General features: G+C 44.3%; 1 protein-coding gene and 1 long non-coding RNA gene across 2 annotated transcripts; one reads left to right on the top strand and one right to left on the bottom strand.

Moving 5' to 3' along the window:
• The first annotated feature begins 2,030 nt into the window (after positions 1–2,030).
• LOC138784258 (uncharacterized) lies at positions 2,031–3,902 on the top strand. Its single transcript, XR_011361797.1, has 3 exons — positions 2,031–2,113; positions 2,519–2,806; positions 3,483–3,902. It is a non-coding gene; the product is annotated as an uncharacterized lncRNA (long non-coding RNA).
• Positions 3,903–4,273: 371 nt separating this feature from the next.
• LOC138782877 (uncharacterized) lies at positions 4,274–23,297 on the bottom strand. The gene is made up of 3 exons (XM_069956821.1): positions 21,733–23,297; positions 20,774–21,025; positions 4,274–4,448 (listed from the first exon to the last, which is right to left on the bottom strand). Exons 1-3 carry the CDS (start codon positions 23,295–23,297, stop codon positions 4,274–4,276), a joined length of 1,992 nt encoding a protein of 663 aa, XP_069812922.1.
• Between the last annotated feature and the right edge of the window lie 430 nt (positions 23,298–23,727).

Below are 23,727 nucleotides of genomic sequence, written 5' to 3'. Positions count from 1 at the left end.
GCTCCCTGGGAAACATGAATATGCAAAAGAAGAGCCTGTGGATCCTCTTTTAAGAGTCTCAAAACACAGGACTAGCCAGATATCCCTCCGGAAGGACCCAGCCAAGGGGCAGCTCCTGTAAGGAAACCACCAAACACACCATATTAAGTGGCCCTATAAGTCAATGTGATGACAAGGGAAAAACCAAGGCCAGGTATCCATCCACAGACAGCTGTTTTGGAGTGTTGCCCCTCATCAGTGTGGAGCAGGATTCTGTCTAGGTGGGAGCAATGCCTAGTAGAGCCATTAAAGAAACAGATCACTGATCTTAGGGAGACCAGCCAAACGATAACACTGCCGGCTGCGGGTTGAATATGCAAAAGAAGAGCCTGTGGAGCCTCATTTAGGAGTCTCGAAACACAGGACTAGCCAGATATCTCTCCGGGAAGGACCCAACCAAGGGAACACTCCAGTAGAGAAACCACCAGGTGTCATGATTTGCAACACGGCCGTGATTAATACTTGACTTACATTGTGTGACAGCTTGAGGGAATCCCAGCTGAAGTGTATACACATAGTACATATATATATACACATAGTATACACTTCGACATGTCAGCTTTCTGCAGCCTCCGGCCGCACGCTCCATTGTGTGCAGCTGTGCATTCGGATGCGGGAGCATAGGGGTGTGCCAGCATCGGAATTCAGCAGACGATCATGCAGCCGGTACTGCAGTACTGGCCGGGATGATCTTTAGTTATACATAGTGTGAACATGGCCTTAGACAGTAAAAAATGGAAAATAGAAATTTTGCAATAATACATTTGTTCAAATTAAAATTTCTCATTTCCACAAAGAACATGAGAGAAAAATCACCCCAAAACTTGTAACGCAGGTTCTCCTGAGTACAATTACCTCATATTTGGGCATAAACCACTGTATGGGCACACAGTAGGGCTCAGAAGGGAAGGAGCGCCAATTAGGAATTTTAGTGCAGATTTTGCTTAAGAAATTTCCTGGTGCCTGGTGTGTTTGCAGTGCCCCTGTAGTGTCAACAGAGTGGAAACCCCCAAAAGTCACCCTATTTTGGAAAGTACACCCCTCAAATAATTCATCTTGGTGTGTGGTGACCATTTTGATCCCACAGATATTAGAGGAAAGTATTCAAAATTAGACAGTAAAAATGAAAACAGGAGGGAAACGGCACCCCAAAGTTCAGCGGTACCCCATATGCGGGCCTAAACCACTGTATGGGCACATAGAAGGACTCAGAAAGGAAGGAGCTTCATTTTGCTGGAGCTAAACCGCAGCTAGTGACAGTTATTAGAATAGCGCAATTACAAAAAAGGTAACGAGCAATCGGGTGTGGTAATGGGTAATCTGGAGTGGTAATGGACAATCTGTGGTGGTTATGGGTAATCTGGAGTGGTAATGGACAATCTGTGGTGGTTATGGGTAATCTGGAGTGGTAACGGACAATCTGGGGTGGTTAAAGGTAACCTGGGGTGGTAACAGGTAATCGGGAGTGGTAACGAGCAATCTGGGGTGGTAACGAGCAATCGGGTGTGGTAACGGGTATTCTGGAGTGGTAACGAGCAATCTGGTGTGGTAACGGGTATTCTGGTGTGGTAACGACAATCTGGGGTGGTTACAGGTAACCTGGGGTGTTTACAGGTAATCGGGAGTGGTAACGAGCAATCTGGTGTGGTAACGGGTATTCTGGTGTGGTAACGACAATCTGGGGTGTTTACAGGTAATCGGGAGTGGTAACGAGCAATCTGGGGTGGTTACGGGTAATCTGGGTGTGAACCACAACTATTAGCCGCTATTAACATAGTGCAATTACTATCGTGAAAAGTGTTTTAAATTTTTTGTATGTCATAGGTTTTATCACAGTGATCATAGTTTAGTGCCAGCGCCATCAAAAGCTGATGACATCAGAATAAAACCCATTTGTGACTGACGTAAAAAGCCATATGAGCGGACACTAAGGGGTTAAAGGGAGCCGTTCACCCCGGCTGGAGCACTTATTCTCTATGGACATCGGACTCATCTCTGGTGAGCACGCTCACAGCTTCCGACAGGGATTTCTCGACGGCGGGACCGGGTCTGGGTCCGGGACATGGAGGAAGGGGTAAGTATAAGGGGCTCCACCGGGGGGTCGGGCATTCTTCACCCTGGCAGCCGGGGTGACAGGTCCCCTTTAATAAATCCTAGTACAGAGTTTCTTAAAATCGCTTGTACTATTGATACTTATGATTTCTGACAAATGAAATTTACACGACAGTGGCGCTTTAAGCAGTGGTACCAGAACCCCTCTGATAACTGATGAACTATTGATCAGCCGGCCGTTATCTCTCGCAGTTCTGTTCGGATACTGAGCAGAGTGCCGAACAAAACGATGGGGGAATCTGTGGCTCGAGAACCGAATTGTTTGAACACTAAGGTGTTTGAGAACAGGGCTACCACTGTATATATTTATATGGTGTCATATCCATGATATATTTATTATGTATTTGTATCGTTTTACTATTCTCAGATCTGTGGTTTCCATCGGTCTCTGATGTACCCCCGATATTTCCAGTCTTTATGTATAAATATCCGGTTGTTTTGATATATTGTACAACCTGAAGAAGAGATCAAAACCACCTGGAAACGTGTTGTCAATTTATTAAAGAAGCTATTGTTCTGCACTGTGAGGGGCCCTTCATTATACGGCATCTCTCCCCATATACTACATCGGATGGTTTCATCCAACTACTGGAGAAGTGGCAGCCCCATATTACCCACAAGTCACTGGTGTGTTCAGAGGCTGCAGCCTTGCCAGGTGAGTAAGGTCTCTATTGCTTTTACCTACTTTACTATACCTTTGGGTATTGTCTGTGGTGCACTGTGCGCATTGTTCTTGTTAATCACAGATGATATGGTGGATATGTCAGGTGTTAGCATGTTTATTTACAGTAAGACCCCCCTCCCCCCCCCCTCTCCATATCTATGAAAGTCGACTGAACCCACAGATTTTGTCTTCTTACCTGATGAAGGTAAGAAGACAATGTATCCGGGACAAAAGACTTCTGATAAATGATTTCTCCTCAGCATAGAGGAAGAGAGTGGAGCAGCCATGAAATCAAAACAACCAACCTGGATTGCTCAGCCTAAACCATAAAATGGCACTAGAGATGAGCGAACCTGGAGCATGCTGGAGTCCATCCGAACCCGAGCTTTCGGTATTTGATTAGCTGGGGCTGCTGAAGTTGGATAAAGCTCTAAGGTTGTCTGGAAAACATGGATACAGCCAATGACTATATCCATGATTTCCACATAGCCTTAGGGCTTTATCCAAGTTCAGCAGCCACCGCTAATCAAATGCCGAACGATCGGGTTCGGATGGACTCCAGCATGCTCCAGGTTCACTCATCTCTAAATGGCACCAAGCACCTAGAAACATAGAAGTTGACTCCTATAGGTTGGTGTTTCCATTTAATTTGTCTTTCTCCCTGCAGAGTTATCAGAAGACCAGAGAACCTCACAGGATCTCACATGGTGTAAACCAAAGACTCCTCCAATCTCAGATTGCTGGACATGATGAGCTGTTTACTGGACCAAAGAACTATAGGCAAAGTGCTGGAACACTCACTAGACACCGATCAGGAGGATGAGCCGTGAGAGGCACGCAGCAGCACACGTCACCCCTCAGCTCACAGCCATCTCCGTCCAGTGGCTCCATTAAAAGTCTATGAGGCTACTGGACGGAGATGATTGACAGCTCTCTGCTCCCCGCTCCTTCTCCTGATCGGTGGGGTCTCAGCAGTCTCTGTGACTTCTCAAAAGATTTTCTTAATAACAGGTGTGACCTTGCTGAGTGACAGTGAGTAACTCGCTCTTCTCCAGAATGACCATAAACCACAAGTGATCATCACCTTCCTGAGAAACCGCTGAGCGCAGAGCCGAGAAAATAACGTAATAAATGAGAAATCACAGAATGTTTTTACTTCACAAAAATATATTGAAAGATTCTTTATTTGGTATTAAAGGGGTAGTGCGGCGCTAAAAAATTATTCACAGAATAACACACATTGCATTGTAATGTATGTTATGTCTGTGAATCGTCCCCTTCCTCGTGTCCCACCACCCCCGCCCGTGTAGCCGGAAGTGTGTGGTGCATTATACATTACCTGATCCACGTCGAGCCTGTCCGCCATCTTGTGCCACTACGTCATCTTCGGACGGACGGACGAATCCCTGACGCCGCCCCCCCCCCCCTCTGCCGCGTCATAACTGTGCTCATTTATGCTCAGCCAAGGGCATTCTGAATATCTGGTGATGCCATTTGGCTCCCACCACCTTTCAGCATTTCCTCAATGATGTGTTTTGAGATTTCTTGGATCAATTTGTTATTGCTTATCTTGACGACATCCTCATATTTTCTGGATGAACTTTGTAGGCATGTCAATTTAGTCTTGAAACATCTACAGAAAAACTTTATATCAAACTGGAGAAATTTGAACAAGCTCAGATTCGGTTTCTTGGATATATAATTTCTCCAGAAGGTCAAACTAAGGATCCCAGTAAAATCAAGGCTGTAGTTGATTGACCTACTCCAAGATATTTTAAAGAAGTCCAGCACATTTTATTGGATTTGCAAATTTTTACAGAAAATTTGTAAAAAAAAATTCACAAATCATTTTTCCAAGCACTAGTCTCACAAAGAAAGCAAGAACATTTAATTGGTCTCCAGCAGCACAGGTTGCATTCGAGAAACTAAGGACTCTTTTCACTTCTGCACCCTTACTAGTTCATCCAAATCCAGAATAAGCTTTTGTTGTTGAGGTGGATGCCTCGGATGCAGCTTCATCCATGTGCATTTTTTTGCTCATAAAATGTCACCTGCAGAAAGAAACTATGACATTGGAAAAAAAGAACTTTTAGCTTAAAGTTGCCTTCTCAGAATAGAGACTGAGTCGGACTTAAAAATGCCCCCGCAGCTCCGGCACTACGGGGATTTATGTAGAGGCAGACTGCCTCTACATAAATCCTGTGCGCGCCGGGGCGCACCGCCGAAAACCTACGCCAGCTGAGGACTGGAGTAGGTTTTCGGCGTACATTTGGGCAGAACGGATGGTAAATCGCGCGGACTCTGAGCCCGCGCCCTCCGTTCCGCCCACTACACGCCCCCTTTCCGCCCCCCTGGCGTACTCGGCGGAAAGTGCCGATTTGCGAATATTTTATTCGCAAATCGGCCATTTGCGTATAAAAAAATACACAAATTGTCACTTTCCGCCAAAAATCATCCGTTCGCCGGATGATACATGTGGCCCTTATATCTTCTGGAAGGAGCTGATCATGCAGTAACAGTCCCTTTAGACCACCAAAATTTAGAATTCATACGCACTGCAAAAAGGTTATCTGAAAGAGAAACACAATGGGCCGTATTCTTCTCTAGGTTTAACTTCATCATCTCTTATCGGCCGGATTTAGGACTTATCCAGGCCTTCCAGTTATGAACTATTGCTCCGTTCATTTTGGCAGCCTTCTTACAAGAAAGATGTTAAAAAATATGTATCCTCTTATTTACCATGTGCACGAAACAAGACTCCACGAAATCCTCTTTTAGTATTTCTTAACAACTTCCTCTTCTTAAGAAGTGACTATTGTCCTTGTTTTAATGGACTGATATACAGACATGGCTCATTTTATTCCAGATAAAGGGATTCCAATTTCTGAGCAAACTGCAGAATGAATAAAGCGATTATCAGCCATATTGGGCAGATATCGTCCGTCACGGCCGATAATTGCTGCATGTAATAGAAGACAACAATCAGCCAAGCAACGATCTGCTGCCGTCGCTCTGGGTTATACGAGTAACGGCAGCAGACCTCCGCTATCTCCTATGGGCTACCTGGATGATCGCCTGGGCAGCACCCCGCAGCTCCCCACGGCCCCCTTCTGTCCCCCACACTTCCCCTCTCGCTGTCAGCGCGTGTAATAGCATCGGCAGTGAGCGGGGAACGAGGAGCAGGCGAGCACTGACCTAACAGGTTGGCACTCGCTTGCTCCTCTGAATCGGCCCATGTAACAGGGACTTTACAATGTTGCAAGAATATCACATAGAAACTATTAGAAAAGTTACAAGAAGCCCAAAAGGACTACAAGAAAGCAGCGGATAAACACCGCAAAGCTCCACCTATCTTCCAGGCTGGGGATCAGGTCTGGTTTTCTACTAAAAACAAAATATTAGACTGATTAGACACGCGAAACGCGTTGTGTCGCTGGCATAATTTTTTTCATAAATTTTATGATATTTTATATCTCTATTACCTCTTGGACCTGCGCCTGTTTTACCCGCCTTGAAGTGGAGGAGGATACTGACTGGTTTTCTACTAAGGACTCGAAGGCTCATGTACCATCCTCCAGGTTGGGGCAAAAATTCTTTGGTCATTTTTAAGGATTTCATGTATGTCATGTATCTCTGCTTATACCAGGCAATGGAAATCCCTTTCCAGGAAGAAACCATTCACCTCCTCCACCTCTTAATGTTCAAGGGGAAGAAGAATTTATTGTTGACAAGATTCTGGACTCAATATCTTGCAATATCTCATTCAATGGAAGGAATATGGGCCAAAGGAAAAGTCCATGCTCCTAGGTTACCAAGAGTGTTTCATCAACAGCATCCTGAAAAACCAGCTCCTAGGTATTGATGAGTGAGCATGCTTGTCCGAGCTTGGTACTCGATCGAGCATTAGGGTACTCGATAGTACTCGTTACTCGGAGAAAATCTCATCATCCGTTTCCTGTAAGTTTGGGCACTACTTCGCAGCCAATAAACATGCAGGAGAGTCTTTGGTACATCCTGCGATGACGTAGGACCCATACATGTCGATAGCAGCGATTGGTTGGCCAGATCAGATGACCCTGCCATATAAAACTCGGCGCCGGCAGTACTCGCTTCAGACGCATGCTGTGAGAGATCAGGGAGAGAGCTGCTGCTGGTCAGGGAGAGTGTCAGTGTAGGATTTAGCCTTCCAGTAGGCAGGGTATATACTAGCAATACAGACAGACCTTTTCTGGGCTTCAAAGCGGGTTTTAATACTATTACTACCGACTGCTGGCTGGGACTTGCAGTGCTGCTACCGCGATTTCAGCAGCACACTGTGGTGATCGGCTGCTGGCAGAAAGGGGACATTAGGTGTTGCATACACACCCCTAAGAAGTGCTCAGTGTACTATTTTTGGATTTTGGGGCTGGTGGTCCTGGTGTACTACACTGTATTGCTGGGATTTGTAGTACACCTGCATAATACTTCACTGCTCATTGTAAGGGGGTATCACAAAGTGTGTATAGGTCCAGCAACCACTACCAGATTGTATCGCACAGCCCCCCAAACTAGTGGGTACTACATTGTATTGCTGGGATTTGTAGTACACCTGCATAGAACTTCACTGCTCATTGTACGGGGATGTCACAGAGTGTGTATAGGTCCAGCCACTACCAGATTGTATCGCACAGCCCCCAAAAACTAGTGGGGCCACAAGTATTTTTCCTGATTTCTGTATTTCATACGCAAGGCCTATCTCAGTTCCATACTGTGCAGTGTCCATAAAATGGTGAACCCCAGGGGTAAGGGTCGAGGGCGTGGGGTTCCAATTGATGCCGTTGCCGGAGGCCGTGGTTCAGGGCGGGGTGACACAGCAGCACCTGTTGAGGAGGGAGCAGTGGCACACCGCAGACGTCCACTCCTTAGCTTCTTTGCCCAACTTACGGGGTCTCATAATAAACCGATATTGAAACCGCAGCAGTGTGAACAGGTGATCACGTGGATAGCGGATAATGTGTCCAGTTACTTATCCACCACCCAGTCTTCAACGCAGTCCACCCACGCTACCCAAGGGAGTGGAACCCTTGCTCCGTTAGCTCAGCCTCTTTCCCCACAGCCTGGCCCCTCCATCCACCACCACCACCACGCTCCCAGGAACTCTTTTCTGGACCCTTCCCTGAGTCTGAGCACATTTATTACAAATTTATTACAAAATCGTAACAAAGACTGCACATTGTTTTATGCTCATTCTGGAAAGATGAAGCTCAGGATTATTGGTTTTGTCTGCCCATTCCCTGCCACAGGGGCCTGTAGATCCTTGCACTGTATGGAGATACATACTCCTCTGCCTGTGAAGGGGCAGAACATGGCAGAAAATTGCCTTTCAAAAACAGGGGAAATAAAATTAAGGAAGCTGACCTTGCCCATCTTTCCAAATGAAATACAAGAAGGATCTTCTTCACATAAAAATGCACAAATATGTGTTTCTTTTATTACCAAATAGTGCTACAATCAACAACGCAAACTTTGCTGTCTAATTCTGTGTTTGTTTCTCTCTCACTTTTTTTTTTTTTGTACAATTTTTAAACCGAGTGGTAAACTTTGTCAGTATTCTGTTCTTAAGTGTGTGTCTGTATACAGACCTGTGTCTGTCTGCTGGCACAAAATGATAACAAAACAAAAGAGGAAAAAGGGAAAAAAAATCAGACCCTGCTCAAACTAAAGAAACAAATGACAATTCTAGTTGTTGGGCAGCACATAATTAGTAAGGCAGGACCTCAAGTGATCATCCCTTTGCATGAGACAATTGCCAGATCCTCAAGGATCAAAGTCAAATTCAAAATTGAAACAGCGGTGGGGGGGAGAGGTGGTGAGTCACATTATGCAGGGAATGTTACCCCAACTGCTACAGTAAAATTGAAAATCAAAACGGTGGTGGGGGGAGAAGTGGGGAGTCACATTATGCAGGGAATGTTACCCCAACTGCTACAGGAGCGGGACTGGTTGCCGGGGGCCCACCGATCACGCCCCCGCCAACCAGCCAGCTGTTTTATTATTGTTTTTTTTTTGTCTAGCCGTGGCCGGGGCCACACCACCCCCAGTTGAGAGGCATCAGGTGTATTCTTGATGGTGACTGACAGCTGGCCTTGCCAGTTATCTGTCAGCACCCGGGTTTTTGGGAGGCTCACTTGCTTCCTCACTCACTTTTAATGGTTCTCTGTGTGCTCAATGCCATGCAGTGTCTGGTATAATTTTGGGGAGGCTCACTTGCTTCCTCACTCACTTTTAATGGTTCTCTGTGAGGTCACTGCCATGCTAGGTCTGGTATAATTTTTGGAGGGCTGACTGGCTACCGCTTATACCTTGTTCACTCTGTCCTCACCGCCATGCTGTGTCAGGCTGAATTTTTGGCTGGTTCGTGATATGCTACCTCTGTTTTAATTGTTCTTTGTGTTCTCACTGCCATGCTGTGTCAGGCTGAGTTTTTGGGTGGTCCATATGCCTACCTCTGTTTTTAACCAGGCTATTACACAGAATTAGGTATAATGGTGCCATTAGGCAGCCTCAGAGGCATGCATACATGCTGCCCCTGCTGTTTCCTGTCAATTTCCGTTGTGTTTCCATCAATTTCTGAGGTTGACAGGTTTTCACACGACTTTCCCTCTACCGAACTTCTCCTGCAAAAATGCTCGAGTTTCCTATTGACTTCAATAGGGTTCGTTACTCGAAGCGAGCACTCGAGTATCTGGAGATATTTGTCTCGACTAATGAGCACCAGAGCATTTTAGTACTCGCTCATCACTACTCCTAGGATGTCCTGGAAGGTGGGGACCAAATTTACAATGGTCGTCTTGGAACCATGTAATATTGTAATCTGAGGGACCGCTGTACTGGTATTACTGGTCTTGGTGTGCTGGTATTACTGGTCTTGGTGTACTGGGTTTGGTCAGTAACAGTGTGGCGGTATGGTATGAATCCAATTCCATATTTTCTGCTTCAAAAAAAGCAGTGTATGACCCTACCCCATGATCGTGTGATCAGTAGTGGAAAGTGTTTGGGTGTGGCTATGGGACGTGGTATGGGGAAGGCATGCTATGGGCTTGGCTATGGGGTGTGGCAATGGGGTATGGTATGGGGCGTGGCATGCTAATGGTGTGGCTATGGTATATTTAGTTGAATGTTCCTCTTTGATCTCAGCAATAGTTGGGAAGTTAGCTGTTATAAAATGCTTTTATTGTATAGCACAAAGAGTCAGAGAGGCGGTCCTGAGCTCCTGAAGTGCAGCAAGTGTAACCTCCCCCAGGGCCGACCTTAAGGTAGAACTTTTCTTTGCCCCACCCCCACCCCACCCCAGGGCCTCTGCTGATGCTATTGCTGTGTGTGTGTATGTGTAATATATATACACTCACCGGCCACTTTATTAGGTACACCATGCTAGTAACGGGTTGGACCCCCTTTTGCCTTCAGAACTGCCTCAATTCTTCGTAGCATAGATACAACAAGGTGCTGGAAGCTTCCTCAGAGATTTTGGTCCATATTGACATGATGGCATCACACAGTTGCCGCAGATTTGTCGGCTGCACATCCATGATGCGAATCTCCCGTTCCACCACATCCCAAAGATGCTCTATTGGATTGAGATCTGGTGACTGTGGAGGCCATTGGAGTACAGTGAACTCATTGACATGTTCAAGAAACCAGTCTGAGATGATTCTAGCTTTATGACATGGCGCATTATCCTGCTGAAAGTAGCCATCAGATGTTGGGTCCATTGTGGTCATAAAGGGACGGACATGGTCAGCAACAATACTCAGGTAGGCTGTGGCGTTGCAACCATGCTAAATTGGTACCAAGGGGCCCAAAGAGTGCCAAGAAAATATTCCCCACACCATGACACCACCACCACCACCAGCCTAAACCGTTGATACAAGGCAGGATGGATCCATGCTTTCATGTTGTTGATGCCAAATTCTGACCCTACCATCCGAATGTCGCAGTAGAAATCGAGACTCATCAGACCAGGCAACGTTTTTTTCAATCTTCTACTGTCCAATTTCGATGAGCTTGTGCAAATTGTAGCCTCAGTTTCCTGTTCTTAGCTGAGCGGAGTGGCACCCGGTGTGGTCTTCTGCTGCTGTAGCCCATCTGCCTCAAAGTTGGACGTACTGTGCGTTCAGAGATGCTCTTTTGCCTACCTTGGTTGTAACGGTTGGCTATTTGAGTCACTGTTGCCTTTCTATCAGCTGGAACCAGTCTGCCCATTTTCCTCTGACCTCTGGCATCAACAAGGCATTTCCGCCCACAGAACTGCCGCTCACTGGATGTTTTTTCTTTTTCGGACCATTCTCTGTAAACCCTAGAGATGGTTGTGCGTGAAAATCCCAGTAGATCAGCAGTTTCTGAAATACTCAGACCAGCCCTTCTGGCACCAACAACCATGCCACGTTCAAAGGCACTCAAATTACCTTTCTTCCCCATACTGATGCTCGGTTTGAACTGCCTAAATGCACTGAGTTGCCGCCATGTGATTGGCTGATTAGAAATTAAGTGGTAACGTGCAGTTGGACAGGTGTACCTAATAAAGTGGCCGGTGAGTGTATATCAACTAGAAAATGTACCCGGCACTGCCCGGGTATAAAGTGTCAGTGTGTTAATTAGATTTGTTTCAAGGTCGCCCAGGAGGCCAATCTATGCCCTTGTTTTTTTTTTAAGGAGAAATCACCAGGAGCCCTATATATTCCTTTATACGCTACATACCCCGACAGTTCTGCACTGTTTATGTTAATTGTAGGTTAGAAATTAACTAAAAACTTTAAACATCAAAACCTAATAACCAAACTGAGATGTCATCATGTGATCAGACTGTATACTGAGCCTGGTTATATAAAACATTGGCAGTGTTGCATACAGCCTGGTTATATACAACATTGGCAGTGTTACATACAGCCTGGTTATATACAACATTGGCAGTGTTATATACAGAGCCTGGTTATATACAACATTGTCAGTGTTATACAGAGCCTGGTTATATACAACATTGGCAGTGTTATACAGAGCCTGGTTATATACAACATTGGTAGTGTTATGCTGAGCCTGGTTATATGCAACATTGGCAGTGTTATATACTGCCTGGTTATTTACAACATTAGCAGTGTTCTATACAGCCTGGTTATGTACAACATTGGTAGTGTTATGCTGAGCCTGGTTATATACAAAATTGACATTGTTAGTGGAGGTCCTGTATACCTGTAGTATGTAGTTGGTGGAAGTCCTGTATACCTGTATTGTATAGTTCTGGGGTTCTGTATACCTGTAGTGTGTAGTTTGGGGGTCCCCCCCCCCCTCCCGTTGACTGCACACCATAAGTAAGGTGTTTGTGCAGAAAAACTGCAGCATATATCACAATCCTGCATCATCATAATCTGGCCCTCTTAGGGACTCCCTTTCATCCTTGGTGAAGACAACACAGAAGAGGTTTCAAAGTTTCTAATACTATATACCCTCCCCCCTACAGGTAGCCCCATGCTGTATACACTTCCGTTTGCAGGTAGCCTCCATGCTGTATACACTCCCCCCTGCAGGTAGCCCCCATGCTGTATACACTCCCCCCTGCAGGTAGCCCCCATGCTGTATACACTCCCCCTGCAGGTAGCCCCCGTGCTGTATACACTCCCCCACTGTATATACATTGTACACTGTTAGGGTGCCTTCACACCTACTGGATCCACGGCGGATTTCACACTGCAAATTCGCAGCGAAATCCACCGCGGATCCAGTGTCATTCAACCCTATGGCACTACATACTCGCAGCGAGATTGACATCCCGTTGCAAATATGTAAATTAACCCATTTGGTGGCCGGAGCGTATCTTACACTGACAGAGGCACCCATCATCCTGCCCGCACAGATCGCTGTTAGATTGTGCAGGCTCCCCTCCAGTGTGTTTAGTGCTGTGCTGCTGCTGAAGGGCACAGCTCTCTCCTCTCTCTGTACCCCCTGAAGCAAGCTGGAGCGGTGTGTGCAGCGTCCAGAGCCGTGAGGAGAGAGCCGTGCCTGGCAGCACATCGCTGAACACACTGGAGAGGAGCCTACATGATCTAACAGCGATCTGTTGGCTGGATGATGGCTGCCTCTGTCAGTGTAAGTTACGCTCCGACCGCCGAGGGGGTTATTTTACTAACTTGCAGCGTGATGTCAATCTCACTGCGAGTATGTAGTGTCATAGGGTTGAATGACACTGAATCAGCAGCGTATTTCGCTGCAAATTCGCAGCGTGAACTCCGCTGTGGATCAGGTAGGTGTGAAGGCACCCTTACCGTATTTATTTCTGTGGATGTTGTAAAGCAGCTGCCCTAGCAACCATTGCTCCCTGTGAAAATGAAAGCAGTAATCCTATTGGTTGCTAAGGCTCCAACTGCCGAGTCTGCTGCAGCTAATTATATCACCTGTGTGTGCAGTGAGGAGATTTTCCCATTCATTTCTATGGGGCGCTCTTCCCCCTCCCCCTCCCCTCCTGTACATCTGGCGGGGACGGGACCTTCGCTGTAACCTTCCCTGGCACCCAATGTATCTGTGGGCCAAATTTGGGGTCAAACGGTTCAGGCGTTTGGAAGTCTATTTGGGACAGACAGACAGACAGACTTTCATTTTTATGATATAGATAATACAAGTATATAGAAGGAAATATTATCACCATACATATTACCGCCATACTGTTACTGACCAAATCCTGTATATTAAGACCAATATTACCAATAAAACACAGTACCATATTCCAAGTTACAAATACATAATGACTAACACCACCACTGCTACTGACTATCACATCACCACATACTGACTAACCCCACCGCTGCTACTGAATAGCATTCACTGTACAAAGATCACTATCATCTCATCCAGTCATATAGAGGTGGTCCCAGCTCTACACAAGTCCTGTACACCATATACATTACAGTGCAGTTATATCAGGTGACTCACAGGGGACGTCTTCTCTGATCGGAGTTCTTTCCTTTTTATCTTCTTCTCCATCCGCCCTGGGCCATTAGAAATTTTCCGAGCCACGAATCCACAGAATCTGCCAGACAGACATATTAGCCTCCCTACACTGACACCATCCTCATCTCTATACACACTGCACATCTGTAATGTCCCCTTTACACCCTCATTTAGTGGGTAGGCTGACTCTATGTGATCCCCCTTATAGTATATGCCCCCCTCTATATAGCCTCCTTATAGATGGCCCCATGTGCATCTCCTAGAGAGACACCTCCCCCTATAGTATGTGCCCCCCCCCTCTCTGTAGCCCTCCCTTATAGATGGCCCCCTCTGTGCTATCCCCCTTATAAATGGCCCCTGTGTTGTCCATCCCCTTATAGATGGCCCCCCGTATTGTCACCCTTATAGATGTCCCTCTTATAGATTGACCCCCTTATAGATTACCCCCTTTTATATGTCCCGCTTTTGCTGTCCCCTTATAGATGGCCCCCATTATACATGGCCACCTCATGCTTCCCTACTTATAGATGGCCCCTTACACATGTCCCCTTATAGATGCCCCCCCATGCTGCCCCCTTATAGATGGCCCCCTCATGCTGCCCCCTTATAGATGGCCCCCCCATGCTGCTCCCTTATAGATGGCCCCCTCATGCTGCCCCCTTATAGATGGCCCCCTCATGCTGCCCCCTTATAGATGGCCCCCTCATGCTGCCCCCTTATTGATGGCCCTTTTATGCTGCCCCCGTATAGATGGCCTCCCCATGCTGCCCCCGTATAGATGCCCCCCATGCTGCCCCCTTATAGACTGCTCCCCAGGGAGCGTGTATCAGCCGTAGGCATACTGTAGGCATCTTGTGACCGCGGCTTGCGGTCACAAGACTTATAGGACAGTACGCCTGTGGGGAGCGGTGGCAGGAGCGCCCGGGAGGGATCACTGCAGGGCGGCAAGCTAGGGGAGCGCTGTGCAGCTGTCTCACTGACCCCCCCCTCCCCCTGAGCTGGCTGGGAGTGATGCACCCTGTGCACACCCCAAAGGCCTGCCCTGTACCCCAAATGTCAGCGTGTCACTATCCTGTACCCCGAGTGTCAGCGTGTCACTATCCTGTACCCCGAGTGTCAGCGTGTCACTATCCTGTACCCCAAGTGTGAGCGTGTCACTATCCTGTACCCCAAGTGTGAGCGTGTCACTATCCTGTACCCCAAGTGTGAGCGTGTCACTATCCTGTACCCCAAGTGTGAGCGTGTCACTATCCTGTACCCCAAGTGTCACTATCCTGTACCTCAAGTGTGAGCGTGTCACTATCTTGTACCCCGAGTGTCACTATGCTGTACCTCAAGTGTGAGCGTGTCACTATCCTGTACCCCGAGTGTCACTATCCTGTACCTCAAGTGTGAGCGTGTCACTATCCTGTACCCCGAGTGTCACTATCCTGTACCCCGAGTGTCACTATCCTGTACCCCGAGTGTCACTATCCTGTACCCCAAGTGTCAGCGTGTCACTATCCTGTACCCCGAGTGTCAGCGTGTCACTATCCTGTACCCCAAGTGTCACTATCCTGTACCCCAAGTGTCAGCGTGTCACTATCCTGTACCCCAAGTGTCAGCGTGTCACTATCCTGTACCCCGAGTGTCAGCGTGTCACTATCCTGTACCCCAAGTGTCACTATCCTGTACCCCAAGTGTCAGCGTGTCACTATCCTGTACCCCAAGTGTCACTATCCTGTACCCCAAGTATCACTATCCTGTACCCCAAGTATCACTATCCTGTACCCCAAGTGTCAGCGTGTCACTATCCTGTACCCCAAGTGTCACTATCCTGTACCCCAAGTATCACTATCCTGTACCCCAAGTGTCAGCGTGTCACTATCCTGTACCCCAAGTGTCACTATCCTGTACCCCAAGTGTCACTATCCTGTACCCCAAGTGTCAGCGTGTCACTATCCTGTACCGCAAGTGTCACTATCCTGTACCCCAAGTGTCACTATCCTGTACCCCGAGTGTCACTATCCTGTACCCGGAGAGTCAGCGTGTCTGCCATGCCTTCAGCATTCCTGTAATGTAAGATGAATGGCTGCTGTATACATGTTGGGCTCTTACTGGACCTTGTAGTCATTCTGCAATGGTTCTGCAGTAAGAGCTCCATCTAGTGGCCATTTGCATACACTGTAGTCTACCTGTAAGACAATGTTTGGCCCATCTCAGCTTCCTTATCTGTAACCTATGACCCTAATGACATCATCACCATGTCAGCCATTACTGTGAGAATACAGCAGCAGCCTCCTCAGCCGTCCTCCTCATCTGTAGCCTCTAGTAGCCTCGCTGCTCCCTCCATACACCCAGCCAGCTCTGTATATTAGTATCTTACTGTATAGTCATGTCTTATCTGTGTATATCCCTGATGTTACATGGCTGGTATATAGCGTGTTATCTGTATATATATCCCTGATGTCACATGGCTGGTATATAGCGTGTTATCTGTACATATATCCCTGATGTCACATGGCTGGTATATGGCGTGTTATCTGTGTATATATATATATATATTTATATATATATATATATATATCCCTGATGTCACATGGCTGGTATATGGCGTGTTATCTGTATATATATCCCTGATGTCACATGGCTGGTATATAGCGTGTTATCTGTATATATATATATATCCCTGATGTCACTTGGCTGGTATATAGGATGTTATCTGTATATACTGTATATCCCTCATGTCACATATCTGGTATATGGCGTGTTACCTGTGTATATACTTGATGTCACATATCTGGTATATAGCGTCTTATCTGTATATATATCCCTGATGTCACATGGCTGGTATATAGCGTGTTATCTGTGTATATATATATATATATATATCTATCCCTGATGTCACATGGCTGGTATATAGCGTGTTATCTGTGTATATATATATATATATATATATATATCCCTGATGTCACATGGCTGGTATATAGTGTGTTATCTGTGTGTATATATCCCTGATGTCACATGGCTGGTATATAGTGTGTTATCTGTGTGTATATATATCCATAATGTTAAGGTTAAATTTAGATGTTGACTAGAGATGAGCGAACCTGCCGGATTTCTGGTTTGTACAAACCAGAAATCTCGGCATCTGACTCCGCTGTCTGCCAGCTTCGTGCAACGGGTGGATACAGCGTAAGAAACGCCTAGAAAACTGGAATACAGCTATGGCATAGGCTGTATTCCAGTTTTCCAGGCGTTCCTTACGCTGTATGGAGCCGGCAGACAGTGGGAGTCAGATGCTGAGATTTCTGGTTTGTACAAACCAGAAATCCGGCGGGTTCGCTCATCTCTAATGTTGACCCGTCTCTATGGAGAAAAGTCAAATACCCAGGTATAGGATGGTTTTACAATAGAGCTAGAGCTGTAACCTGCAGTATTACCAACTCGTCACTTATAAATCACCGACACAGATAAGACAATGTATCAGGATTATAAGCCTGGATAAGTTTTATTAGGTAATGACATTTTATAGTCACAATATGGGATATGGGGCGGTACTACTCATGCGTAGTGTAGTCATATAAAGTATGCAAACATTCAATACAGGCGGGGTTCCAAGTCACAAGACACATACATGTCACACTCTGGTAGCCCAGTCCATAAATAGTACCAGTTTCCTGTACTGCGCAGTCAAGTTGGTATAACGTGTGAAAAGGAACAATAAATTCTTGATAATTGCAATGATAATAAAACCCAGATTCCCAGAGCCCAATAGACCAAACAGTCAGGTTTGTTTTGAGAATGTCCTTCAAACTGATAAGGAGTCGTGAAACTTCTTGTTGTGACCATGAAAAGAAGTTTCTACGTAAAAAAGGTTAACTTGGAATGTCTCAGATATTAGAATCATATAAGTTAACCCTATCACTGATGTCACATGACTGGTACATAGCGTGTTATCTGTGTGTGTGTGTATATATATATATATATATATATATATATATATATATATATATATATATACAGTGGTGCCTTGGATTACGAGCATAATTGGTTCTGGGACCGTGCTTGTAATCCAAATCCACTCATAAACCAGAGCACATTTTCCCATAAGAAATCATTGAAATGCAGATAATTGGTTCCACACCCCAAAAATAATGATTTATTATTCTGAATAACATGTAAAACAGATGAAACAAACATTCAGAAACAGCAGAATATGTAATATTATAAGTTCCTGTACAGTATAGCAATCAGCATGTGGTGTATAATGTATAGTAACTGCATAACCCTGATAACACAGCAGCAGTTTGTAGATACAGGATGGAGCTGCACATCCCCATAATGCAGTAGCCTAGTACAACGGGCTAGAATAGAGAAGCAGGGCTGCTGTCAGAGGTCACATGACAGCAATGGGGAAGGGGTGTTTGTTCAGCATGGGAATATGTGGGCACATACATGCAGCGCTCTCTGTCCGGGGAGAGAGGGGTTACAGCTATGGAGAGATTACCTCCACAGTCCTGTCCCCGGATGCAAGCCCCAGCCTGAAGTGGATCTGCTATTATTTGGAAGGTGAGGGAGACTTCCTGGGTCAGAGTACAGGGCTGTAGACCCCGCTATGCAGACCGTGCCTCTCCCCCCTCCTCCTCCCACCCAGTACAGGGAGCTCTTAAACCAAAGCAATGTTTTTAAACCAAGTCACAATTTTGGAAAACTGTGAGCTCTTAAACCAAAACGCTCTTAAACCAAGTTACTCTTAAACCAAGGTACCACTGTATATATATATATATATATATATATATATATATATATATATATATATAAAATTTCCCATTCCTACGGCAACACAGTGAACAATAGGGTTAACTTCATTATCTCCTACTGCCAGGCGGAAGAAATAAAGATAATTAGTTAATTAGAGTAATTAGACCAATTAAAGCCGGGCTCTATAAAAAGACAATGTGGGACATTTACTAACAAATCTAAAACGACGATTTTTTTAAAAAGATGTTTTAGCATAAAAATCGATCTAATCTTTTGAGTCCAATTTATTGTTAAAGTCTAATAGCATAGTAAATGTGTCTTTAAAAAAATGGTCTTAAAAATAGACCCAAAAAGTTTTTTTTTTAGCTCAATTTATTAACTGCTCAGTTTGTTGTAAAGTCGCATATATTGGCGCATTGCTAGGTCTGCTCTGAACCAGGTGAATAATATTCACCTTTTCCCAGTTCAGTCTAGTTTTCTGTGAATGCTTTTCCCTTGCTGTGTGTTGCACAAAGGTAAAACAGACATGCCGATAAAATTCATTGTATAAACATAATTATTAATTAATAAACATGAGGGTGAAGGTGGTGATACCTGCTGTATAGCCGGCGGGGTACGGGGGAGCTGTAGCTTATTCATGATCGGCCGCCGCTGTAAGCAAAGGAGCGGTGTGATATGAAATGATTACAAGATACGCAATATGAAATGATTAAAGGTACATGATACCATAAAGATACATCATTCATTCATGTTCCATCATTTTTAGTGTCTCATTATGTACTTATCATTCATAAGTACTCATCATTCATTATGTACCTTTAATCATTCCATATCATTTATATGTACTTTTCATTATGTATCCTTTAATCATGTATTTACACACTTCTTATGTACTACATACTAACCATCTTACTATTTGCCTCTACCTCTAACACATCCTTCTAATTATATTCTACATATATTTACAAACATCAACTCACTGTATGGACCCGTTCTCATTCGGCCACACATGCACACGACCGCAGCCGACTCCACTGCACTCCAACACATCAGCAGCCGGTCTCCTGCATGCTCCGTACAGCCGCAGCAGCTCTTAGTGGTCACGCTTAACTCCGCCCACTATCAACTACGCGACCGCTATATGGAGATCCCACAGCCCTGATGTAGATGTGGACTAAGGTTTATGTATGATGCAATAGCCTTCACAAAGGCAACTTACCAAACCTGATATATACTATGGAGAGACTTTGCAGCAGGTGATACCCTGCAGGACCTTCGCTAGTGATCAACAGACGCTTTTCTGTAGCTGTTTTATTTATGTGGACTGTTAACCAATTGTTATGAAAAATGTTAACCTGTTTACTCCCTGTTTCATCTATTTGTTACATTACTGTAAGAAAAAGAAAAATTTCTTATGTAATTGCACTTTTATTAAAAAATAAAAATACAGATTTGAAAAAAATAATAATAATTATGTTTATACAATGAATTTTATCGGCATGTCTGTTTTACCTTTGTGCAACACACAGCAAGGAAAAAGCATTCACAGAAAACTAGACTGAACTGGGAAAAGACGTAGCGATGCGCCAATATATTCGACTTTATAACAAATTGAGAAGTTAATAAATTGAGCTAAAAAAAAATTCTGGCGCACTTTTGATCTAATTAACAACAAAAAATCTAATTCTAGAAGTCAAATCTAATTTGGATAGTTTTGTCTAAAAAAGCTTCATAAATTCATATTAGATTTATTTTGAGCGCAAATGTAATAAGTGGTTAGTTTTCTGCTGTCTATCCTACCCTGTAATATCTCTCAAAGATGAGGACAAAAGGCTTAAAAGAAAAAGATTGCTTTACTCAAAGATTAAAGTAATAGTTAACAAAATAACAAGATAAATGGCATAGCCTTCCTTCAATGTCCTGCAATGGAAAATAATACATGCATTAAAGTAATTCAAAACTTATTCTATTCTATATACCTCTATATCTATTCCTATATATTCCCTATGTTTTCCTATCTTTTCCTCTATCCAACCTACCATATATGCTAGTATATATGCGAACTGAAAACCACGTTCACACCCACATACACCCACAGTTCCACCTCTACTCCGATATTTTCCGGCCTTCTTTACGACAGTCCTTCCAATCATCTTCCGGTAACACGATATCAGTCAGTTGTTACACTAGCCAACACTTTCCTCATGATGGCGCTCTTGTACATGATATGTCTCTTACAGGGATATCAGCCACTTATTGCAATAGCCACCATTCTCCTGTTGATGGCGTGCTTGCTCTGCAAAGTCTCCTGAAGATCCCCTTAGGCCTGAGACCACTTCCTTCTGCAGATTCCCAGCAAGACTTGTTAGGCCCATAAATAGCCAACAGATGTCTTCTTCTTTCAACATGGCCTGCAACAACATGGCATAATGGCTTATACAGCCCAATTTGGTCGTAAATGGCATTCCCATCCTGTTGTTGTTGTGCCACCTGTGTTCCTCATGTAGAATCAGTTGAGTGAACAAATGGCAATCCCAAACCTGGGTGTTCTTTATCCAGCAGTAAACAGACATGGAGTATAGATGGATCAATTTCGTATTTGTAATCCATGTTGAATGCAACATACCCCTCTTTGTGTCTGAATGACACACCATTGATGAAAGTCCATGTTTGCTTGATCTTCTCCGGTTCTTCTTGAGTAGGAGGGAAACCTCATCATTCACCAACATTCATTCATTCACATAACATTTTAATAGGACATTGAAGGAGGCTTCAAAATACAAAATTTTAAAACACATATACAAAATCTTCCAGTATACTATCAGTATTTGTAACATTAGACCATATTATCACTATTCATCACCTTCTGCTACAACAAATTATTGACTTCTCGTTCAGGAATTAAACAGTCCTTCCTACTATGTCCTTTACCATCACAATTATCACATGTTAATACAATTTCAGAATTACTGGGTATCCTCGCATCAGCTTCACAAGAGGCGACTCTTACATTAATTTGAGCTTTTACTTTCATAGACAAGATCCGAACTTTTTTATATAAATATCGTGTCATACAGCACATGTAAATTTGCAATAGGAGTAAAACTACAGCAACAATGAGCAGTACAACAATCGGATGGACTAAATAATTTAAGATTCCATTAGCTGCACTAGAATGCCCAAACAAGATTTCCCACCAATAGCCTTTAGCATTACTCTCCAATAGGCGAGTGACTTGCTTCAGTTCTTTTTTATCATGATGTATGAGGATTGTGGCATCTGCTCCTTCTTGCTCTAGCTTTCTTAACAACTCTTCATCTCTGTCAAATTTTATCAACCAGTTTTGAAGTTCTCTACCTATTCCCAAATTTATGGCTCGCAAATCAACAGGAGTGTGATATTTTAAATCAATGGACAGGTTTGTAGTTGAAGGAATAACATATTTCCATTCAGGTGTCCTAATCTCGGTAACATTCCCCAGTGTACACCATGCTCCCCTGTTTACAGATGTAACTATGGAACATTGATCTGTAATAAGTGTCACATCGGTGGTGTTTAAGATAAAAAAACAGACTCTCTGGTGTCCTAGATAAAGGACTGGTGTTCTACCCTTAGTGATTGACTCTCCATCTAGAACACAGACACTTGCATTACGCCAACATTTGTCTTCTACCACCCTATATTGACCTGGTGTACACAATATGTCTTGATTTTTCTGTATACAAAGGGAAATGTCCACCTGTTTCCATTGCCCATCTTCCCTGATTACATAAGGATGATCTAATCTTGGATGTAAGAGCGTAGATTTTCCAGTTAAAATACCAATTGACGTAACTTTATACATCACCTCCAAATGGAAGCTTGTGTATGGGATGAGGGATGATGCATAACACGTCTCAAAGTTATTATTAATACACCCTATCCATGAATTTGCCCACCATTTAGAGTGTGTGAATGTAAGGGGCTCAGGTAGGACGTCCATGGCTTTAGATAATAGCTCAAATGGCCACTGTCCATCATAGAGGGATTGAATTGCCAATTTGATGTTAGTAGACAATTCCACTTGCCCTTGTGTACAGGCCACGGCCCATGATATATTTTTACCTCTTGAGGCCATAAGTTCACTTAATCCCTTGAACTGTTGTATAAAGTCATTTGCTACCCCTATATTGGTATTCACATGGCTTTGCTGCAAATTATTGATTACATCATTTACCTCCCTTTGCGCCTCAAACCCTCTCTTACTATTTGATGCTATGGCGGCGAGTTTAGCCCTCAGAACACTTATATCAGCCTGGTTGATAACACCCATTCCAGCTCCTATACCACCCAATATAGTGCTAAGTGTATCCCTTTTCCCTCTGTTTCTCCTTGTGTTCAATAAGCTATGATGGTGCCGCAGCATATCTCTTACATTCCTGGGAGTAAGCCACTGGTATAGAGAATGTACTTGACTTGGTGTATGTCCTGCGCATATTGGATAGTAGGTTTTTATCAACCATCGGGAGATGTTGAAATGCCAGGTAATGAATGCATACTGAATGTTATGTGCAATCATTTGGGCAGAATCGAGATTTACCTGGAAAGGCTGTCCTTCCTCGAGGTGTGGCACTTTCTGGGTACCGTTATCTACTTTGTTTGTGCATGGCCTTACATAATCTGGATTGGCATCAATAATATCCATTGCCCCAACCTCTATTTCAGGTGTATCGCATGCCCAATGACCAACCATCTCCCTATAGGATTTGTATGGTTTGGTCATTGTGCCAATTATATAATTCTCTCCTCGTTCCACTGACATACCGATCTCTGTTGTTTTGTCCAGGTGTGCTTCACTATAAGTTAAACTAATATGCTTTGGTACACGTTGAGGATGCATACTATCGTGCCAATATATGCCACATACAAACAAATACTGACCCTCTTTTAAATTCTCATTGAAAATCCCATATTGCGTTCCCTTCTGTTCACCTATATTGGGCAAGTCTGATTCCTCCCCTAACCAATAACCCGTATCATTCACATATACAGTTGCTATCATAAACGGTTGTAGTGCATCGGGCAGTATGTTCTGTGTGCCATGAGTGTGTGCTAGATCCCTAGTACTTGAGCTATGGCTCATTCTACCAAAAGAGAAGGTAGCACTGTACTGGAACTGACTATCAGGGCCTTGATGATATATCCCAGTTACC

This window comes from Dendropsophus ebraccatus, chromosome 2 (assembly GCF_027789765.1).
Source record: "Dendropsophus ebraccatus isolate aDenEbr1 chromosome 2, aDenEbr1.pat, whole genome shotgun sequence".
Classification (NCBI taxonomy): domain Eukaryota; kingdom Metazoa; phylum Chordata; class Amphibia; order Anura; family Hylidae; genus Dendropsophus; species Dendropsophus ebraccatus.
The sequence above is the reverse complement of the archived record's forward strand: the minus strand, read 5'-3'. Positions and strand labels throughout refer to the sequence as shown.

Bases quoted from the DNA above. Each gene is read 5' to 3' on its own strand.
- LOC138782877 (XM_069956821.1), bottom strand. From the start codon at position 23,297: ATGACCAAACCATACAAATCCTATAGGGAGATGGTTGGTCATTGGGCA. The intron at 21,026-21,732 runs GTGGGAAATCTT...TGAGGAACACAG, and splicing joins AGTAATGCTAAAGGCTATTG to GTGGCACAACAACAACAGGA. The intron at 4,449-20,773 runs GTAAGAGACATA...GTTTTTCTGTAG, and splicing joins AATAAGTGGCTGATATCCCT to ATGTTTCAAGACTAAATTGA.